The 17780-nt window shown below is 36.2% G+C and overlaps 3 protein-coding genes across 6 annotated transcripts; 2 read left to right on the forward strand and 1 right to left on the reverse strand.

Annotated features, from left to right (window-relative positions):
• Positions 1 to 2700: 2700 nt before the first annotated feature.
• Positions 2701 to 6458, forward strand: LOC110813822 (polyphenol oxidase I, chloroplastic-like). Of its 3 annotated transcripts, XM_022041094.2 has the most exons (4): positions 2701 to 2862; positions 2973 to 3169; positions 3276 to 3445; positions 4668 to 6458. In XM_022041094.2, exons 3-4 carry the CDS (start codon positions 3330 to 3332, stop codon positions 6295 to 6297), a joined length of 1746 nt encoding a protein of 581 aa, XP_021896786.2. In that variant the 5' UTR covers positions 2701 to 2862; positions 2973 to 3169; positions 3276 to 3329; the 3' UTR covers positions 6298 to 6458. The 3 variants fall into 3 exon arrangements, with proteins under 3 accessions (XP_021896786.2, XP_088079618.1, XP_021896785.2); XM_088223492.1 differs by having other exon boundaries at positions 2701 to 3169; positions 3270 to 3445; XM_022041093.2 differs by having other exon boundaries at positions 2701 to 3169.
• Positions 6459 to 7456: 998 nt separating this feature from the next.
• Positions 7457 to 10965, forward strand: RD2 (Adenine nucleotide alpha hydrolases-like superfamily protein). Its single transcript, XM_022041096.2, has 5 exons — positions 7457 to 7998; positions 8072 to 8151; positions 10431 to 10549; positions 10625 to 10701; positions 10783 to 10965. Exons 1-5 carry the CDS (start codon positions 7671 to 7673, stop codon positions 10797 to 10799), a joined length of 621 nt encoding a protein of 206 aa, XP_021896788.1. The 5' UTR covers positions 7457 to 7670; the 3' UTR covers positions 10800 to 10965.
• A 1541-nt stretch (positions 10966 to 12506) lies between these two features.
• Positions 12507 to 15131, reverse strand: LOC110813664 (transcription factor bHLH63-like). Of its 2 annotated transcripts, none has more exons than XM_022040891.2 (7): positions 14133 to 15131; positions 13724 to 13933; positions 13514 to 13648; positions 13365 to 13436; positions 13133 to 13282; positions 12962 to 13055; positions 12507 to 12722 (listed from the first exon to the last, which is right to left on the reverse strand). In XM_022040891.2, exons 1-7 carry the CDS (start codon positions 14667 to 14669, stop codon positions 12685 to 12687), a joined length of 1236 nt encoding a protein of 411 aa, XP_021896583.1. In that variant the 5' UTR covers positions 14670 to 15131; the 3' UTR covers positions 12507 to 12684. The 2 variants fall into 2 exon arrangements, with proteins under 2 accessions (XP_021896583.1, XP_021896584.1); XM_022040892.2 differs by having other exon boundaries at positions 13133 to 13279; positions 14133 to 15130.
• Positions 15132 to 17780: the final 2649 nt, after the last annotated feature.

Genomic DNA, 17780 nt, shown 5'->3' on the forward strand with positions numbered 1-17780 from the left:
TCGAGGCCGAAATCCCGGCCAAACGGCCGGAATACGCGGCCGAAGCCCAGCGGCGCCGCCGCGCCCCTCTCGGTTTTTGCCTCCGACGAGGCCCTTCCCGGCCTCCGTTCGATGCAATTTTTATATCACCGTGATCACCATTCTTTTCTCTACAGGTTGACCGGAGCCGAATCACCAAAACACGAACCTCGCCAGAGAGCCGCCGCACCCGAGAGCGCCGCCGCCGGTAAGCTCCATTTTTCCGTGATTTTTTGGCCCCCCGAGGGCCCTAGGGTTGTTTTCTCACAAGGACCGATGCGAGTGTGGCCGAATTCGGCCAAAAACAGCCAACCCGAGGCGACTCGCCGCCGCCAGCGGCGGCGCCGTCGCCGGAGCACGGCGGAGCTGCCGTGCCGGAGTTGCGATTTGGGCCGAAAGAGGCCCTGGGCCTAATTTGGGTTTTTTTTGGAACACGTGCAGGTACTGTTAGTGTGTTTCAGTTCTCCGGGAAAAAATTCAGGAAAAATTAGGGACGGCCTGCAGGCGCACTGTGAATCGTATTCGGATCCCGAAAACAAGTAAGGACCCCTCACCCTATTTCCTATCACGGTTTTAAAGTTCAATAAATGATAAAACGGTATTTCATGAATCAACGAATGTGTGAAATTGCTTAAGGTGGCTAATGGAGCCCGAGTCTAGTGTGATTGGTGATTTACTGTTATTTGGCCTTTTTACAGCTTTAAATGCAAAATGAGGTTTGATGTGTTCATTTTACAGATTTGTGTGCATATACTACGTTTTATTAATCATGGGTTGAATGACTGAAAAATTGATACTGTATGTTGTCTGTTTGGCATGAATTACTGTTTTGTTTGTTTGTATGTGAATTGATGATGCTGACTGAGGAAAAGGAAAATGAAAGATTGTGTAGACTGATAATTGTATTATAGGGGTCAGCCTGACTAGATATCCTTGGAGATGGTGGACGGACCGGGTCCGTAGGGAACCCTACCAGGATTGTGGTCTCACATGTCGGACGGGGTATGGAGATCTTATGGTTTTGGCGCCCATACCGGACGGGGTATGGGGATGGCCCGTTTCACCCTCATACCGGACGGGGTATTGAGGTTTATGGTTTTGGCGCCCATACCGGACGGGGTATGGGGACGGCCCGTTTCACCCTCATACCGGACGGGGTATTGAGGTTCATGGTTTTGGCGCCCATACCGGACGGGGTATGGGGACGGCCCTGGAAACTGATTATGAATGTTAAAGGTTAACGGGTAGCGGAACCCCTACGGACCCCCACGGATACTAGTAGGCTGGTAAATGAGAAAAAGATATGTTGTACAATGATTGAATTACAAGAGGCGTGATAAGTGTTATGTTTTACAGCTTATATTATTCCATGATTATGATAATGTTATTGTTTTTCTTATATTGTTTTCATAAATTCCACCGAGATAAGTGGATGGTAAAGGTTTTCATGTTAATAAACGAGTTTGTTATAAATTATGCTCCATTGGTCTTTTTGTGTTTTTCTACCCACCTTTACCTCCGTGACGGTGAGATATCGTGATGTTCTTGCTGGGCTAGTGTAGCTCACTCCTTATTTAACCATTTCAGATCAGGAAGACATGGTTCCCGAGCCCGTTCCGCAGGAGGACGACGAAGGGGATGCCTAGAGACTCTGTAGTCATACTCATAGTTTTATTTTCGAGTTTCTCTCTTAGTTTAATCTTTTATATTTTAAGTACGTTTTTAGTTTTTCGTGTAAGGGATGTTAACTGAAATTTTGATCTCGCTTCCGCATTTGATATATTTAAATACTCATTTCATTTTAATATTTCCGGGGTCGTTACAATTTTCCTTTTGAGAGCTTATATGAAACACTATAGACTTGTACATTCTATCATAATTATTTATTTTTTCAATTTTTTTCAGTGTTAAAGTGAATCTTTTATAAATGTATTCAAATTTTAAAGCTTTGTAAAGATGATAATGAGAAAATATATATATATTTTAGTACAATGTTCGTAGTCTACTTTTTTTTATTACTAAGTTCAAGTCGTATAATATTGAAATGAATTTTAGCGTAAAATATTCATTATAGATAATTCTTGCATCATGCTAACATAATATAACATAATAAAATAACTCAATAAACACATAAATTATAACTAAAGTAGAGAAAATAAAATTGTCAAAAAAACAAAAAGTTGCAAGGAGGAAAGTGTTGTCGATAACCATAAAATTAAATAAAATAATATAAAAAAACAGAAAAATAAAATTAACATTTAATGCTTAAAAAAAGAAAAAGAAACTAAGTCAAAGAAATGCTGGTAAATCCAAAGGCGGGAGAACTGAGAGCCCTGCACGCCTCTTCTGCATTCTCCTTTGACGTGCAGGTCCTGGTTTCTTCTTCATCTTCTTCGCTTGCTTGCCAGAGGAGGCGTGTACGTCTCTTCTTGTTGCCCTCTTGGGTTTTTTTTTCTTCATCAAAACGGCGTCGTTTTGATCATTTGTATTCTTGATGTCCAATTGCAAAAAAAAGAAAAAAAAATAAAAAATTAAGAGGTTACAAAAATAACTTTTGTACGGCGTCTGGATCTTTAATCTTTTACCAGCACTCTTTTGACTTTAGTACAATGTATGTTGTTTTATGGGCTAAGATTTGCATTTAGACCGTTCGTGTATTGTTTCTCCACCACCCAAAACTGCTACCTCCTGACCCCAAATTCAATGCCATCAACCTGCCACGCTCCTATTATTCGTACCACTTGCAAAGTTGCCAACAAGTTGGCTTCTCTAGAACCAATCTCCTTTTTCGTTCGGTTAGGACAAAATTAACTTTAATCAACACCTGCACGACAGCGAAAAGAAGTGATCCCACTGCCTTTTTATTAACTTCACTCTGTGTAAAGTATTTATCATGTTTAATTACATCCTTCCATTCATTGATTTTAAATTTTAAATTTTATTTAAATACACAGTAACCCAGAAGCGCTACCAAACAAGGAAATAATGGTAATTTGCCAAAAAAACGCAGCGGGGTTGTTGGGCATTAATATCAATGCCCGCGGTGTCGGGAGGTTATTTAAGCTGATAAGATTTGCCAATGGCGTACTCTTCAGGTTTTCTCTAAAAAGTAACGTGCATGCATCGGCATATTTAAAGAGAAATTCTTAAGGTATTTTTTAATGTTCCCTTAGTTTGAAGGCATTAACCAATTCAACATCTATTTCTTCTTGTTCTTCTTTTTTCTCTTTCTGTGACCGAAATGTTAAAAGTTGCAGGAGGCCGGAGAGGTTGCATTTTTTTGTTATATATATATATATATATCGAGGGTCATGGGCGGCGGGAAATGGGCGGTCATGGCGGCTGCTGTTGCCTTCACTTTGATCATATATTTGCCATCTTCTCTTTATTTTCGCCACTCTAATCATCTTCAACCACCATTTATGAGGTAATAACCAGATGCCTTCGTACTTGTTTCTATTTCAAATATTGCTGAAAAGTTTAGTATGTACCATTACTGAATCCGTCGAGTCATCTTTATTGATGCCAGCAGTTAACCATTTTTGTTTTGCTTTCCACTTGTCTCTATATACAGTAAATAACCACCAGCTTTTCCTACCTTCTTCTTCTTCTTCTTCTTCTTTCTTTTTAGTTATTTTTAAATATAAACGTACAAGTACTGAAACGTCACTTCATTTTTTATTTATCACAATACTCGCTCATTTTTTGTGTTTGCTCTCCACTTGTCTATATATATATATATATATATTTGTATACTATCTATATTTAAAAAAATTTATATTGCAATAGTTATATTAAACAGACAATACCCCATGTCAAATTTTTATATTTTTTTCTAATTGCAATAATATATTACATATATAACAATTATAAATGTTTTTCTAATTACCAGTCTTCTCCCTTCTAAATCTACTTTCTTCATAAGAGAAGTTGCTGTTAGTACCACCAAGGAGGAGAAAAAAATAAAATAAAATTGAGGGAGACATGATCAACTGAGAGAAAAGAAAAAAGAAGTCAAGAGAAAAATTAAAGATATAATTGCTGTTAAACTTAATGAAATTAATATTACCACAAGTTTTATATGTAGTTTAAAGTATATATTTACAAGTATTTGACATAAACACAAACCTATAAGGTTTCTTTTTTATGTTAGGCCTATTATTTTAGCAATAATTACATAAAACCCTCATTTATATATTAATAATAAATATTACGATTAATTATGTTTTTCAAAAACCTAAATAAATTGTAAGATATTATAAATATGATTTGTGTATTTCAAATATTTATTAAAATTTATAAAAATACAATTTAAGATATAAAAGTCATATTTATAAAATCTGCAAATTTGGTTGTACTTTGAAAGAATCTTATACTCTTTTTTTTTTTTTTTTAATATTCAATATCATTAATTTAAAATAAAAAGTGTATTTTATTTATGATCATATACACGTTAGCTCATAAGATATTAAGTAATTATTAGACAATCCATCTATGCACTTTAAAGTATTGATAATTACTCGGTCATCCCGCTTATTTTAAATATATTAAATTATTATTAATTATAATTATTTTTTAAATTATTAACATTTAAAAAATAATTATAATTAATATTATGTCTAATGTTATTTAATCTCTCATATATTTAGGCAATTAAAGAGCATGCTACTAACTTTGTTGCAAGAAGGAGACTGGCGTACAAAAAATACAGGTAATAAGATTGCAGAGTTAAAGAATGAAGAGAAAATGGCTATAAGTCCAAACCTAACGTCATGCCACCCATCTTATGGTCGCAAAGACTTGCTTGTGAATTGCTGCCCGCCCAACTACCAAACTCCACAACCTTTCATTGATTTTCAATTTCCAGACCCTTCACGACCTGTAAGAGTTCGACGTCCAATCCATATCATTGAAAAAGATGAGACTTACGTTGCAAAATACAAAAAAGCAATCTCCATCATGAAGTCTTTGCCTTATGACGACCCTCGAAATTGGATGCGTCAAGCAAACTTACACTGTCTTTTTTGTACTGGAGCCTACAACCAACCACTCTCTCATTTCCCTTTTCAGGTCCATGGATCTTGGCTCTTCTTTCCTTGGCATCGTATGATGCTTTACTTCCATGAACGTATCCTTGGAAGTCTCATTGGAGATGACACTTTTACTTTACCTTACTGGCCATGGGACATCCCTGAAGGAATGGAGATCCCCGCCTTATATATGAATCAACCCTTTTTTGATGCAGAACGTGACATTTCTCATTTTCCACCACGAAAGGTTGATTTGAACTTTAATGATGTTGAACATGGTTTCCAAGATGAACAACAGATCGATTATAACATGGCAGTCATGTATACGCAAATGGTGTCTGCTGCAAAAAAGACAGAGCTCTTCATGGGTTGTAATCTCACTGCTGGTCAGGAAGGATACTGTCATGTTCATGGCACCTTAGAGCTTGCGCCGCATAACACCATGCATACTTGGGTTGGTAGTAGTTTAAATCCTCGAAGGGAGGATATGGGTGTCTTTTACTCAGCTGCAAGAGACCCAATTTTCTATGTACACCACAGTAATATAGACCGCTTATGGGAGGTTTGGAGGCAACTTAACCACAATAAGTTGGACATCAAGGATTCTGCTTGGCTCGACTCTTATTTTTTCTTCTATGATGAAAACTTACAACTTGTTAGAATTCGAATATGCGATGTCCTTAACATAACAAAACTTGGCTATATCTACGAAAAATCTTATCTACCATGGCTTAATGCACGTCCCAAGCCTTCAATTCCACCCAAGCTTGCTCGTCAAATTCTCACCAACATGTCAACCAACCACTATCCATCGATTACAGACTTCATCCCATACGGTAAACCACTAAACAACAGCTTAACATTGAAAGTTAAGAGACCTAAAATCTTTAGAACCAAAAAAGAGAAAGAAGCGGAAGAAGAGGTGATTGTTGTTTATGGAATCAATGTCAAACAAGATGAATATGTGAAATTTGATGTGTACGTGAATGCAATTGATCATACAGTGGCTAGTCCACAATTTAGGGAATTCGCAGGAACATTTGTCCATGTTCCTCGTGGTATATCATTTCATAAGCGAGAGGGTTATGAAATGACAAAGAAGAAAGACACTCTTAAATTAGGAATCTCAGAATTATTAGAAGATTTGGAGGCAGATGCAGATGAAAGCATTTGGATCACATTATTACCAAGAACTAAAACTTGTACCAATGTGACCATTGATGGCATTCGGATTGAGTACATGAAATAGTATGATTTTTAAGTATATTATAGTGATGTCTCCTAAAGAGTAAATATATAATATTTTTTTATTTTTTTTATTTTACTTTATTCTTAAAGAGTAAAATGTTTATATGTTTTATTAGAGAATAAAACTCCGATTGAGGCATAAATATATATTTTATTTTTTTATTTTTTGAATTAACTTATGTTTTTATGCACGTGAAATTCTTGTGAATAAAGATATATAGATTTATAAAAATAAATATTTATATGCATTATCATACATCCCACACTATAATTTCATTCCAAAAGTTTTATCTCTAAGAATCAAACCAACAGCTTGTCAAATTTTGCATTAGAATGTCAAAAATTGAGTTTGAATATAGGAAAGCTATTATACATCTCGAATTTGGTCAAAGAAAATGATTAATCCAGAGGCCAAACACATTGTGATTTTAAATTTTATTGTTGCCTGCAGCAAAACATGAGAGAGAGAACTGGAGAACAATTGAAATATCATATAATTAAAATAATAATTCCGAATTACATAATTTTAGATTCCTAAGCAATGATTTCAAAGGTTGGCAAAAGAATATACTGGAAATTTTGCCTAAGAAAACTGTAAAAGTAACAAGCAGTCTATACAGGTTGGTTTTGTATGATCAAAATCAATCAAGGAGAAATTAGAAATCAGATATGTGAATTGTGGAAATTACTAAGACATAATATAAAATCCAGAATGACTTGGTTGAAGGAGGGAGAAGGAGCTGACATTTTTTGTCCAACCCAATAGAAGAAAGAGGATAGTGGAGAATTTTTCAAAATGAGTTTCCCCTTTGCGAGAGGGTTGTGTTGCTGCCAACTTTGATGAGAAACCAACCATTCTCTATCTCATAGATGGTTCAATACAACTAGAAATTAAAATATATATATATATATATATCAGTTGCAAGAATTTATTGTAATTATTATTAAATATTTTGTAATCAAATACACTATAAAATACAATGTATATGTTAATAATGGAGAGATAAGTCATTAAATACCTTTAATAATTAAGATTTTTACATTATACTTAAAAGATAACATTAAATATTTATTAATTAATTTGAGTAGAATTATAATAAAATTAAAAATGTATTAATTATATATATATATATAACAAGTGTATATGGATTTATAATTTTTTTTTATATATATCTTGTTAATTAGATATTTTTATCCATTTCATTAACATGAGTTTGACGAGTTAACGAATCACCTGGCTCACTGCCCATGTGGAGCGTACGTCACTACTGTAAATTCATCCCTGATGCATTCTTTGATTGAATACCATATTACCCCTTGTGTTTCTTGAGGTACGCTAGTCTAACACGCATTTCCAAGGAATATAAAACCAATATGGCCTGGCTGCTCTTGCCAAAGTTCAAATCCCAACCCACAATAATTTCTTATACCTCTAGAAATCAACCTCTCGGTTCGAAAATCAGACCCGAAATGGAGACAGTAATGGAGGATGAAGAGTATAATTATAGAGAAGTTAGGCTGCCATCCTTGATCCCCATAGTACCTGAGCCAGAGCTAGAGCGAGAGACAGGGGAGAGGAGGAGAGGCAGAGACATATTGATAGCGGTGGATCATGGCCCCAACAGCAAGCACGCCTTCGATTGGACTCTTATCCACCTCTGCAGGCTTGCTGACACCATCCACCTTGTCCACGCTGTTTCCAGTAAACCATCTTCATTCTCTCGTATGCTTGTTTCACTTTCTTCTTCTCTCATTCTGAATTCCCATCGTGTCAGGTGTGAAAAACCAGCTTCTTTATGACACCGCCCAAGGCCTCATGGAGAAGCTCGCAGTCGAGGCTATACAAGTTGGAATGGTTAGTGGAATTTTTTCCTTATCTCTGAAATTTGCTCTTCAGTTTCTGCTTTATAAAAATTAGAGAAATGGTGGAGTCTTAAATTGATACGTCAAGTTCTGGTTTGAGGGATATGGTATGGTCATGTTCCCTCAATGAGCTTGACTTCTCAAAAAACCCTATACTGGCGCTTTTCCTCCTCCTAACTTGTGCTCAATCATGTAAGAAATAACAGATTACTTGATTACTCCCTCCTTGCCAACCCTTATGTGCCAAGAGTTCTAGACCGTTTGTCAATAATATTCTCTATCCTCCTTGATTGGCAGTTCCTTGAATTCAACTCTTCTATCACCCCTGTGGGATTTATAAAGTCAAGTAGAACAGTGTCGTGCCTCTTCATCCAATTCAATCCAGCAACCATATCATAGTCCCTCCTAGTCTAGTACTCCGCATAGGTAATCAAACTCCATTCCCTGCACGAACCGTGTCATTCCCCATACACTTATTCTTTGGCCATTTGCCACTACAGATTTTCACCAACCATTCACCCATAAACGTGTCAGTGCCGCTACAATCAGTCAAGAACAAGACTAATCTTTTAACTTGATAATGTTAGCATTTTCATGGCCCTTCTTTCAATACGATGATATATCCCTGTTCCTTCCTCTTTCACCGCTTCCTGATCAATATCTGCAGTACCATCTCTTCTTCCTCCTTAACATCATCCAATATGAATAATTATTTACCTTTACAACATTGCATCTGAAGTAGCAATTCCTTGTTGAGATAAAGTTTGCATTTAAAGCAGGAACTTGAGTAGTGTTTTTGGGATTCTTGGTTTGCAAGTGGAGGTGCTCATTTATGGTTGCATGAGGGTTTATAGGATTTGGTATAAGTGGTATTGGAAGGCTTGGTTGATGAGTCAACACCGGGGTTTACAGATTTGAATGCTTCATTTTTGGTGTCAGGAGTAATGCTGTTGGAAGGTTGGCTATTGGTAGCTATATACTGAGAGGTGATCTTGAGGCATTTGACTATAGCTTCTATTGCAAATGGCTTGGTTCTATTGCAACTGGCTTAAGCACTTTTTTATCACTGGCCTTAATTCTTCACTAAGGTCACTGACAAAACTACATATAAAATATGGTACCAAAAGGGTTCAATTACTTTTAATTTCTAAGCATTAGAAATTTTAGCTCTTCAAACGTCTGCTCTGCTGATGTATACGAGCAATTCCCTTTCATGTCAAATTATTAAACTCCCCTATCACATCCAAGACAGAGGCCTCATGAAACACTTGCATACCTCTTTCAAAAATATATTTGCAACGAAAGTTTATTTGTTGAGCTTGCCGACCCTAATACCATGTATCAGCTTTTTCACCGAAGAACAAGGTTACCAGCTGCGCTCTGCAAGTATGATAATCTGGTACTATATATACTTGGAAGCACTTTTGACGTATCCTTGCCCATGCCCTAAAATTTTCTCCTTCCAACACAAGGATTTCCTATTCCAGGTCCATTATTTTCCTTGCTACTTCGAGTAGTTCCCATACTATTGCTATTATCCTTGCTTCCTGTTTCTAAAGGATTAGAAAGTATTTCCCTAATTAGTGAAAGAGGCAGGCCCGATGGGAGATACAGGGTTGAGTTGATTTCAAGGTCTAAGCATAATCTGCACCGCACGTCTATCACCTGTTCGAAGCATTGCTCCAAATGTTCATGGTTTTCCTGCTGCGTTTCACGATTCTGGACCTTGGTGGTGTTCACCTTCAAGGATCCGTAAACCTCAATCATGAAGAATGTGGGTTTCTGGTCGAAGGCCTAGACAGATTCATCAAGCTACTAGAAGCACTTAGGATCTGATGTAGCAGCCTTGCCTTTGTTCTTTGCCATGGCGGTGATAGATGAAAGGGTCTCATCAGGATCCAAGTGTTTTGGTACCACAATGTGAAGAGGAGAAGAGAAGGAAGAGAGGGGAGAAGAAGGAGAAGAAGGATGGTGATAGAAAAGAGAATTGAGGGAGAAAATCCTAAATTCTTTACTTATTCAGTAATGAGAGCAGACATACAAGTACTCAGCACGCATTAAAATTCTATCACAAGAGTTGTACTTAAAGATAGTTAAGAGGTTAAGGAAATAAAAGTTGTTGCAGTAGCACCAGGTTAATCCTTTTCTTTCGGCAAGGTCCCGATGGCACGTTACCATGATTATATGCAGAAACGTGAATTTGAGATATCAAATTCTGATTGGCAAAGAAAAAGAAAAAGAAATTCATAGTGACGTTTGTATGGTTATCAGGTGAGGACAGTGGCTAGAATTGTAGAAGGAGATGCGGGTAAGGTAATCTGCAAGGAAGCGGAGAGGGTAAAGCCAGCGGCTGTTGTGATGGGCACTAGAGGGAGAAGCTTACTACAGAGGTTCTCTCTCCGGCATTGTAATTAGCTACTCGCTCATCAAACTTTTTAACAATTGTTTTTCAATCTTTTTGGCAGTGTACTGCAGGGAAGCGTGAGCGAGTATTGCTTCCACAACTGCAAATCTGCTCCTGTTATTATTGTTCCGGGCAAAGGTACTCCTCTATTGTGACCATTGTTTCTTGGGCTAATGAGGGTGCTAATAATGAACTTGTTTTTTTTTTTTTTTCCGGCAGATGAGTCCTTGGTTTAAAGGAATTAACAAAATAAAGGATGAGAAGCTGCGGTTTAATGCTTTATTGTATTTGTATCAGTGATTTTGGTTTGTAGATGAATCTGTGGATTTTTCGGTAATGTTTTCATTTATAGCTAAAGGAAGTTTGTTAATGGAGGCAGCCAGCGAGCAAATGGTTTTTGGATGTTATGTGAGAATATGGAACAGAGTGACTTGGTAACTGAAGAGTTGGAAGATTGGGGATGAGACACTAGTCTCCCAGCTGTAACCCCCTTACTGCACTTTTAGATTAGATGGGCGGCCTGGCGTCCGTATGACATTCGAAATTCAATAATTTCAATTTGTGGAAAACAAAGTTGCCCCAAGCCATTTTGTCAAAAAAAAGAAAAAGGGGTAGGCATTTGCTTTTCTTCTTAAAGATAATTGAGGGGAGCAAGTAGGATTGGATAGATATTTCATTAGTCATACCAAAACCCAACATGAAAAATAAGTTGGGAACTCTACAAGTGTCTTTTGTTTTTTCTCTGTCATCATGCCTGTTTTCAGATTATGGGGTAAAGACATACACTTGGGTGCTTCTACTGCATCCAAACATATTTTCTCATGTACAATTGCAAAAAAGAGAGAGAGGGAATCTTTGTAGATTTTAGCTTCTTTATTTCTTGGAATTCCCAGTCTGTGAAGGTTTGTGAGAGGGAAAACAAATTATACTAAAATATTTAGGCCAAAATAGCCTATGATGGTAATATTTGAGTCAATAGAATATATGATTTAATTTATCATTCTATTAGTAAAACTGTTCGAAGCATTGTTCCAAATAGATAGAATAACTCAACAAACTGAAAAAGTTTATATATATTTTTTTTTAATTAAAAATTGTCTTAATTTCTTGTCCAATCTAATTCATATGCTTACTTTGCAAAAAGCAAAAATATACTTTTGATTAACAAAAATAAAAAGAATAGAACCATTTGATTTTTTTTGTCACCTAAATTTTTACATTATTTCTTTGTCTATTTAAGTCATATATTTTTAAATTTTTATAGATTCAATTTTAATACGTCCTAGGTCATGTGCCCAGTTGTTAACAATCAACCCATTGAATTGTTACAAATTTACAAAAGTACATGGCAAAAAATAGACCAAAATATAATATATAGATTTAGATGGAAAAAGATTTGTAGAGTGTTTTAGTAATATATATTTATATGGTATACAAATAGGGAAACTAAATTAATTTTGATGAAATGGGGGATGGGACCAAGAAAGAGAAAAGGCAATATCATATATCATTATCCATGGAAAACAAAGAGAATCAAAGAGATCTTGGCAGGCCCACCGATTTCACCCATTGCCTATTGCATATGGACTTGAAAAAGGACGGCCTTTACGGTGGTCCCTTCTCTCCTCCGTAGCCGCAACCCAGCGGACGGGTAATTTTTTTTTTTTTTGAAAAAAAAAAAAAAGAGAAGAGATTATATGTAATGATAGAACATGTCCATCCCAGTGAATAATATTTGTGTGTAATAAGAAATTTAATTTGTATGAGATTATGATCTCACCAGAATCCAATTGTCTTGTCTTCCGACCAATTTAATATTAAATTAATCTTTTTCCCCTCCCCTAGTAATTTGTGGTTGGAGTCCAACCAAGATAATTCTTTGGTTGGTCCCCTCCTCCCAAACCCATCGCCATCCATCCAAAACCTCTACATATTCACACTAGTTATGAGGATAATACGTATCAATCTTATTCATACTATGTCTGGAGTATACACATACAAAAATATATACGTTATGTACTTGTACTACCCAAAAAGAAAAAAGAATTAATACTCCTTCAAACAATTGCTGGTGATCCTTCCACATATATATATATATATATATGTGTACATCTTCCTCATTCAGATCCCTATCTTTAGGTTGCTACCTTCAATAGAACCTGCAACACATATATAAATTAGTCCCAACACCAGCTTTCATTGCTGCAACTTTTAACAGAACATTATTAAAAGCCATATAAGGTAAGGAAGAGTTGTTTGTTGTCTGGTAATAAGAGGAAAAGTGTAGTTAAAAAATGAAACTTCCTCTTAAAAGTCATCAAGAGAAAGTAGGGTCGTTTTCATTCGTAACTAAAACCCATTTTCTGCCTTAATAAGCTTGACTCTTCTATCTATCTACCTGTGAATGGCTGAGGTGGAAAGGAAATCTGATGGTCAAATGTTATATTATTGTAAACATTCTGCAACTCAACGTCCCATGTGGAAGGAATTTGCTGCATCGTTGAAAAACAAGTTTAACTCGATGCACTCACACATAATACATTTATATAGTAAGGGCAGAATCATTTACAGTGAAGCAGGATGAATCAAGAAATGTCTCCACAGGGGCACTGATAGTTCTTCTCAGCCCCATGTCAGCACCAGGGTTCATTCCCATTTCCACTCCACAAGGATTAAAGTCAACATATCCAAGTGTAGAGAAATTACTTGTGCAGGCCTGCTAATCAATCCAGAATCTTAAGAGTTAGAATTTAGATACTGTTAATAAGGCTCCTTAAATTCAACCAGGTTGAGTGGCCAACCTCTTTGGCAAACAGGTTGTCTATGTTGAAGTCAAGTCTTGGGTTCACAGCAGCTAATTTCATTGACAAGAACTGTTTTATGATGACAGCATCATCAGTAGAGAAATAAACAAAATTCTGCTTATCTTTCAACAAAAATGAGGAATTACCTCCACTTGTCTTTGAAGAGATTGAACATAGTTAATGATTTCATCAAGCATCCCTGCCTTTCCAGTGATTCTGTTGCAGCCTGGTACTAAATCTTGCAGATACTTCATCCTCTCACTGATTTTTTCTCTTCTTACCTGCCATATATACATGTTAATATTCAAATATTCCAAAGCCTCACAGATTGAGAAACCACTGCCTGCACCACTCACCCTCTCTGCTAAGCTGTGGCTGTCCGTGGCTTGACCTCGACGAGCCCTCACGTGGATGTAATCAGGCTTTTGACCCTCACAAGCCTTTGAATTCTCCTTACATGTATCACCACACTTTTCTTTCTTGTTACTCTGCTCTGTCACCTTTGAGTCTCCTTCTTCCGCGCACGCTTTCATCTTCTTCTCCTTTCCTTCATCTTCGGCAGCAATCTAGACACCATCAAATTGAGGACCACCATTAATCATCTCATAGAAGCTTTCAGCTCACACTACCCACCACTTTCAGAATTCATGTTTTCCGTTGTGGATTTTTTTTTAACGAAAAAAAAAAAAGGAAAAAAAAAGGAGAAAAAGAAAAATCAAGAGCAAGAAACTATAACATAATTGGGTTTATGTTCGAAGTCCAAACCTTTGCGTTTAGCATCTTATCAACCTTCCTCTTCTTGAAGCTGTCTCTACCCGTTGTTGCGCTCACCTTCTCAGACAAAATCGATCCTTTAGGCTTTGCCTCCACTGCCTCCATGGCCACAGCGGCGGCCACCGCAGGCGGGCAGCTAGAAGTCCTCGAAATGCTATAATTCATCTCGAGACCCGAGTAATTGCTATACGCACAAGGCCCCAAGAACTCCATACCAGCGCGCAGCTCTACAGTCTTCCCCAAGTCGGTCCAGCCGGTTAGCAAAGCCGGGTCAGGCTTCACCGAGCGGGTGACGACATCGGCCAACGCCGGATCATGAGCGGCCAGCACACCCCCCTGAAAATTCTGCACTTGAGTCGCCTGTGCGGGCATCGAGAACAGCCCATTGAAGTCGCTGAAACGACTCTCCTGTTGTTGCTGGTCAGGTTGAAGCTGGTCTTGTTGCCATTTCAAGCGAGCTCTTTGCCTTTCCAGTACTGTCATGTCCGTACAGTGCAACATCTGTGGTAGTAAACCCCCTCTATTCATCACCAACTCTACGAATCAATTAATTAAAACAAACTCCAACTCCTCCTCTTTAAACCCAGAAGAAAATAGACAAGGAAAGAGAAAATGTATACAAGAAAGGAAAAGAAACAATAAGGAATACCCCACAGAACCAAAAGCCCAAAAGAGGATCTGATGCACCAGTCCTAATGGAGATAACTAATAATGGTGGCAATGGATGGTGGTACTAATGGAGGATTACAGGGGAGGTAGTATACGGATCCATGTCAAGCACGAGTTCATCGTGGGCAGTTATTGTAGATATAATAAACATACGTGTGTACATATATATAGAAAGATGAGAGATGTGCGTGTATATATGTGCGAGCTTGTGTACGCAAGGTGGTTTGTGCTGCAAATTAAGGAGTTATATTACTTTGAGAAGGAAGAGAAGGTATAAAAGGAGGGAGAGGGAGAGAGAGAGAGAGAGAGAGAGAGAGGTGGGGTATATAAAATATAGAGAGAGGAGAAGAGAAAAATAAAATAAAATAAAATAGCAAATAGAAAATGGGAGTAATTATTATGAGGAGAGAGGCATCGGACGTATCCATAACCATAGACCGTCTTCCGGTGGGACCCACTGACATGACCGCCACGTGGGCGTGTCCGAAGCACGGAAAAACGGCCTCAACTACAAAAACATTTGTTACTAGCAGCAGCAGCAGCAGCAGCAGCTGTTGCTTGTCGCTGACGGTCTTTTTTTTTTTTCCTAAAAGAAATTAATTAATCTCTAATTAATTTAATCGATTAGATGTTAATTTTAATTGACCACAGCTCGAAATTTCTATCTAATTATAAAAAGAAAGAATACATGGGAACTCACAAGAGAGATGATTGGGTTTCTCCCCGTGAAGGATGGCGGAAAGCTCGGCCTAAGTTGAGTTTAAGTCATCATCCACATGGGTTCTTACACGTGTCGGTCATTGATTCTTTCAACCTGACACGTCATTTGATTATGTGGCAACTGACATGGGGGTATTTCTAAATAAGAATATTTGTTTTACGTGTATTAAGGACTTGTATCAGGCGCTTCTAAAAATAGAAACACTTTGGTTTTAAATTCAAGTAAAGTTTCTTATTATCATATGTCTCGTGCAAAAATAATGTACATTGTTCCTCAGAAAAGCTGATGATAATAATAATAATAATAATAATAAACAAGCAAACAAACTGAAAATTGTACACCGAACGCCAAAGCAATTCAATCAATTTCTGTACAAGATTTGATAGCAAACTTTGACTGATTCCATACATATACATATGCAGGTGATCAGATTTTAAGTCAGTGAGGAAGGAGACTACTTTAGGATCATAAACCTTTTTGTTTTATTTAGTGCTTAATTAATTAAGCACTAAATATGATGTTGTCTTTAATTTTGTCGTTATAGTTAACTTTAATAAGGAATTAGGCCAGTAGATGTGTGCTTTTAAGTCTTTAAATAAAATAATAATAATAATAATAATAATAAGAAAGATGTAGTTTGGTTTTACACTAATCCAAAATGATTGATGGGTTTGGGGTTTATATATGTATATATAATATCAACAATTACTTTTTTTTTTTTGCATATTCGTATTTGCAAATTATTTTTATTGTAATTTTGAAGATATATATATATATATAATACAATCTACTAAATATATTAATCTTAATTGTGTGTATCTACTACTAAACAGATAAATTAATTAATAAACTCAATCTAAGTATCTACTAGCTACTTGAATGACCTTTTATTTATATATATATATATATATATATATATATAGTCTACAACTAAAAGCAAGTGGGTTCGTTTTATTCTTCTCGCTATCACTTTCCACTTTATAAAAATTTTTTATTTCTTATACTATTTTATGAACATATATAATCATATTGCCTTTTCAATAATCTTTACTCGTGTAAAACGGATTACATTCCCAATTATATAATTATAGCTGTACGTATGAGAGTGTGATTCTACTAAATTCAAGATTATTAATCTTCCGCCACCCAATTTGCATATAATTAATTAGTGAGAAGGACATGATTCGGAATGAGACATCATAACAGTCTGTTTTCTTGCTCCTTAACATCATTCACTTGTGGTCCAAAAACTAGATTCCGAAGAAAAAGAAAAACAAAAATCGTAAAGTACAAGACTATCATACATACATACATATATACGATACGAATAACCATCATCTTTTCTTTTTTTTTTTTTTTTTTTTATAAGTTTCATTTTTTAAAGTTGAAAACATGCGTGCCATGCATGCAACCCAAATCGTTTGAGGGGTTGATGGCATCCTATTTATGATTAAGCCACCCGAATGTAAAAAAATATTTTGTCTCGGAAGAAGAAAATGAAAGTAGAAAATTTTAAATGCATGTGATATATATATAAATATATATATATATGGGGTTGTTGTCACCACGTTATAATAGAAATGTGGCTTGGCTTTCTCCATAACATGAAAACCCAGTTTTAAAATTAAAAACTATATACGAAATCTTCATATATATATCTTATCTTTCATGAGATGTTAATAATGGAAGAGCTAGGGCAAGGGATGGATAAGGAGGCAATGCAAGATTGCAGCAGATCCGATGTTAATGGAATCCTAGTTCTTGCAGGCCCTCTAATGTTATTTATTATATACGTGTTTGTTTATTAATTATATAATGCGTGCATATAATATAATATGGAGAAAGGCAGCCGAGAGGGTAGTAATTGGGTCCTCGGAAGCTGTTCTGTCTCACATTGCTCCATTCCACTTTCGGTTATCATTTCTAATCATATACAGATGCATTCTATGGGCTGCCTTCACTCTTTTATTGCACCAACCAATACATATGTCTCTGTCTTCTTTAATAATGTGTGTGTATACTTATATATATATATATATATATGTACATACACAATTTTGGCTTGCTTAAATCAATCCTACTTATTGAAAAGTACCCAGTTAATAAGCAAACCATATGTGTGTGTGTGTGTATATATATATATATATGTAGATATATGTGATGTAAAAGAATTATTTAAACTTGTTATGTTGTAGTAAAACCATAAGCTGTGTACTTAGAATATGTACGTGTGTGTGTGTATATATATG

Source organism: Carica papaya, chromosome 6 (assembly GCF_054855325.1).
Source record: "Carica papaya isolate Zhongbai chromosome 6, ASM5485532v1, whole genome shotgun sequence".
Lineage (NCBI taxonomy): Eukaryota > Viridiplantae > Streptophyta > Magnoliopsida > Brassicales > Caricaceae > Carica > Carica papaya.

What these genes read in the sequence shown, in the direction of transcription:
- LOC110813664 (XM_022040891.2), bottom strand. Translation starts at nt 14,669, where the DNA reads ATGAATAGAGGGGGTTTACTACCACAGATGTTGCACTGTACGGACATG. An exon ending in CTCTTCAAAGACAAGTGGAG is followed by an intron (nt 13,437 to 13,513) that starts GTAATTCCTCAT and finishes ATCATAAAACAG; the next exon opens with TTCTTGTCAATGAAATTAGC. An exon ending in TTGATTCATCCTGCTTCACT is followed by an intron (nt 13,056 to 13,132) that starts GTAAATGATTCT and finishes TCAACGATGCAG; the next exon opens with CAAATTCCTTCCACATGGGA.
- LOC110813822 (XM_088223492.1), top strand. Translation starts at nt 3,330, where the DNA reads ATGGGCGGCGGGAAATGGGCGGTCATGGCGGCTGCTGTTGCCTTCACT. An exon ending in CTTCAACCACCATTTATGAG is followed by an intron (nt 3,446 to 4,667) that starts GTAATAACCAGA and finishes TCATATATTTAG; the next exon opens with GCAATTAAAGAGCATGCTAC.
- RD2 (XM_022041096.2), top strand. Translation starts at nt 7,671, where the DNA reads ATGGCCTGGCTGCTCTTGCCAAAGTTCAAATCCCAACCCACAATAATT. An exon ending in AGGCTATACAAGTTGGAATG is followed by an intron (nt 8,152 to 10,430) that starts GTTAGTGGAATT and finishes TATGGTTATCAG; the next exon opens with GTGAGGACAGTGGCTAGAAT. An exon ending in GGGAGAAGCTTACTACAGAG is followed by an intron (nt 10,550 to 10,624) that starts GTTCTCTCTCCG and finishes TCTTTTTGGCAG; the next exon opens with TGTACTGCAGGGAAGCGTGA.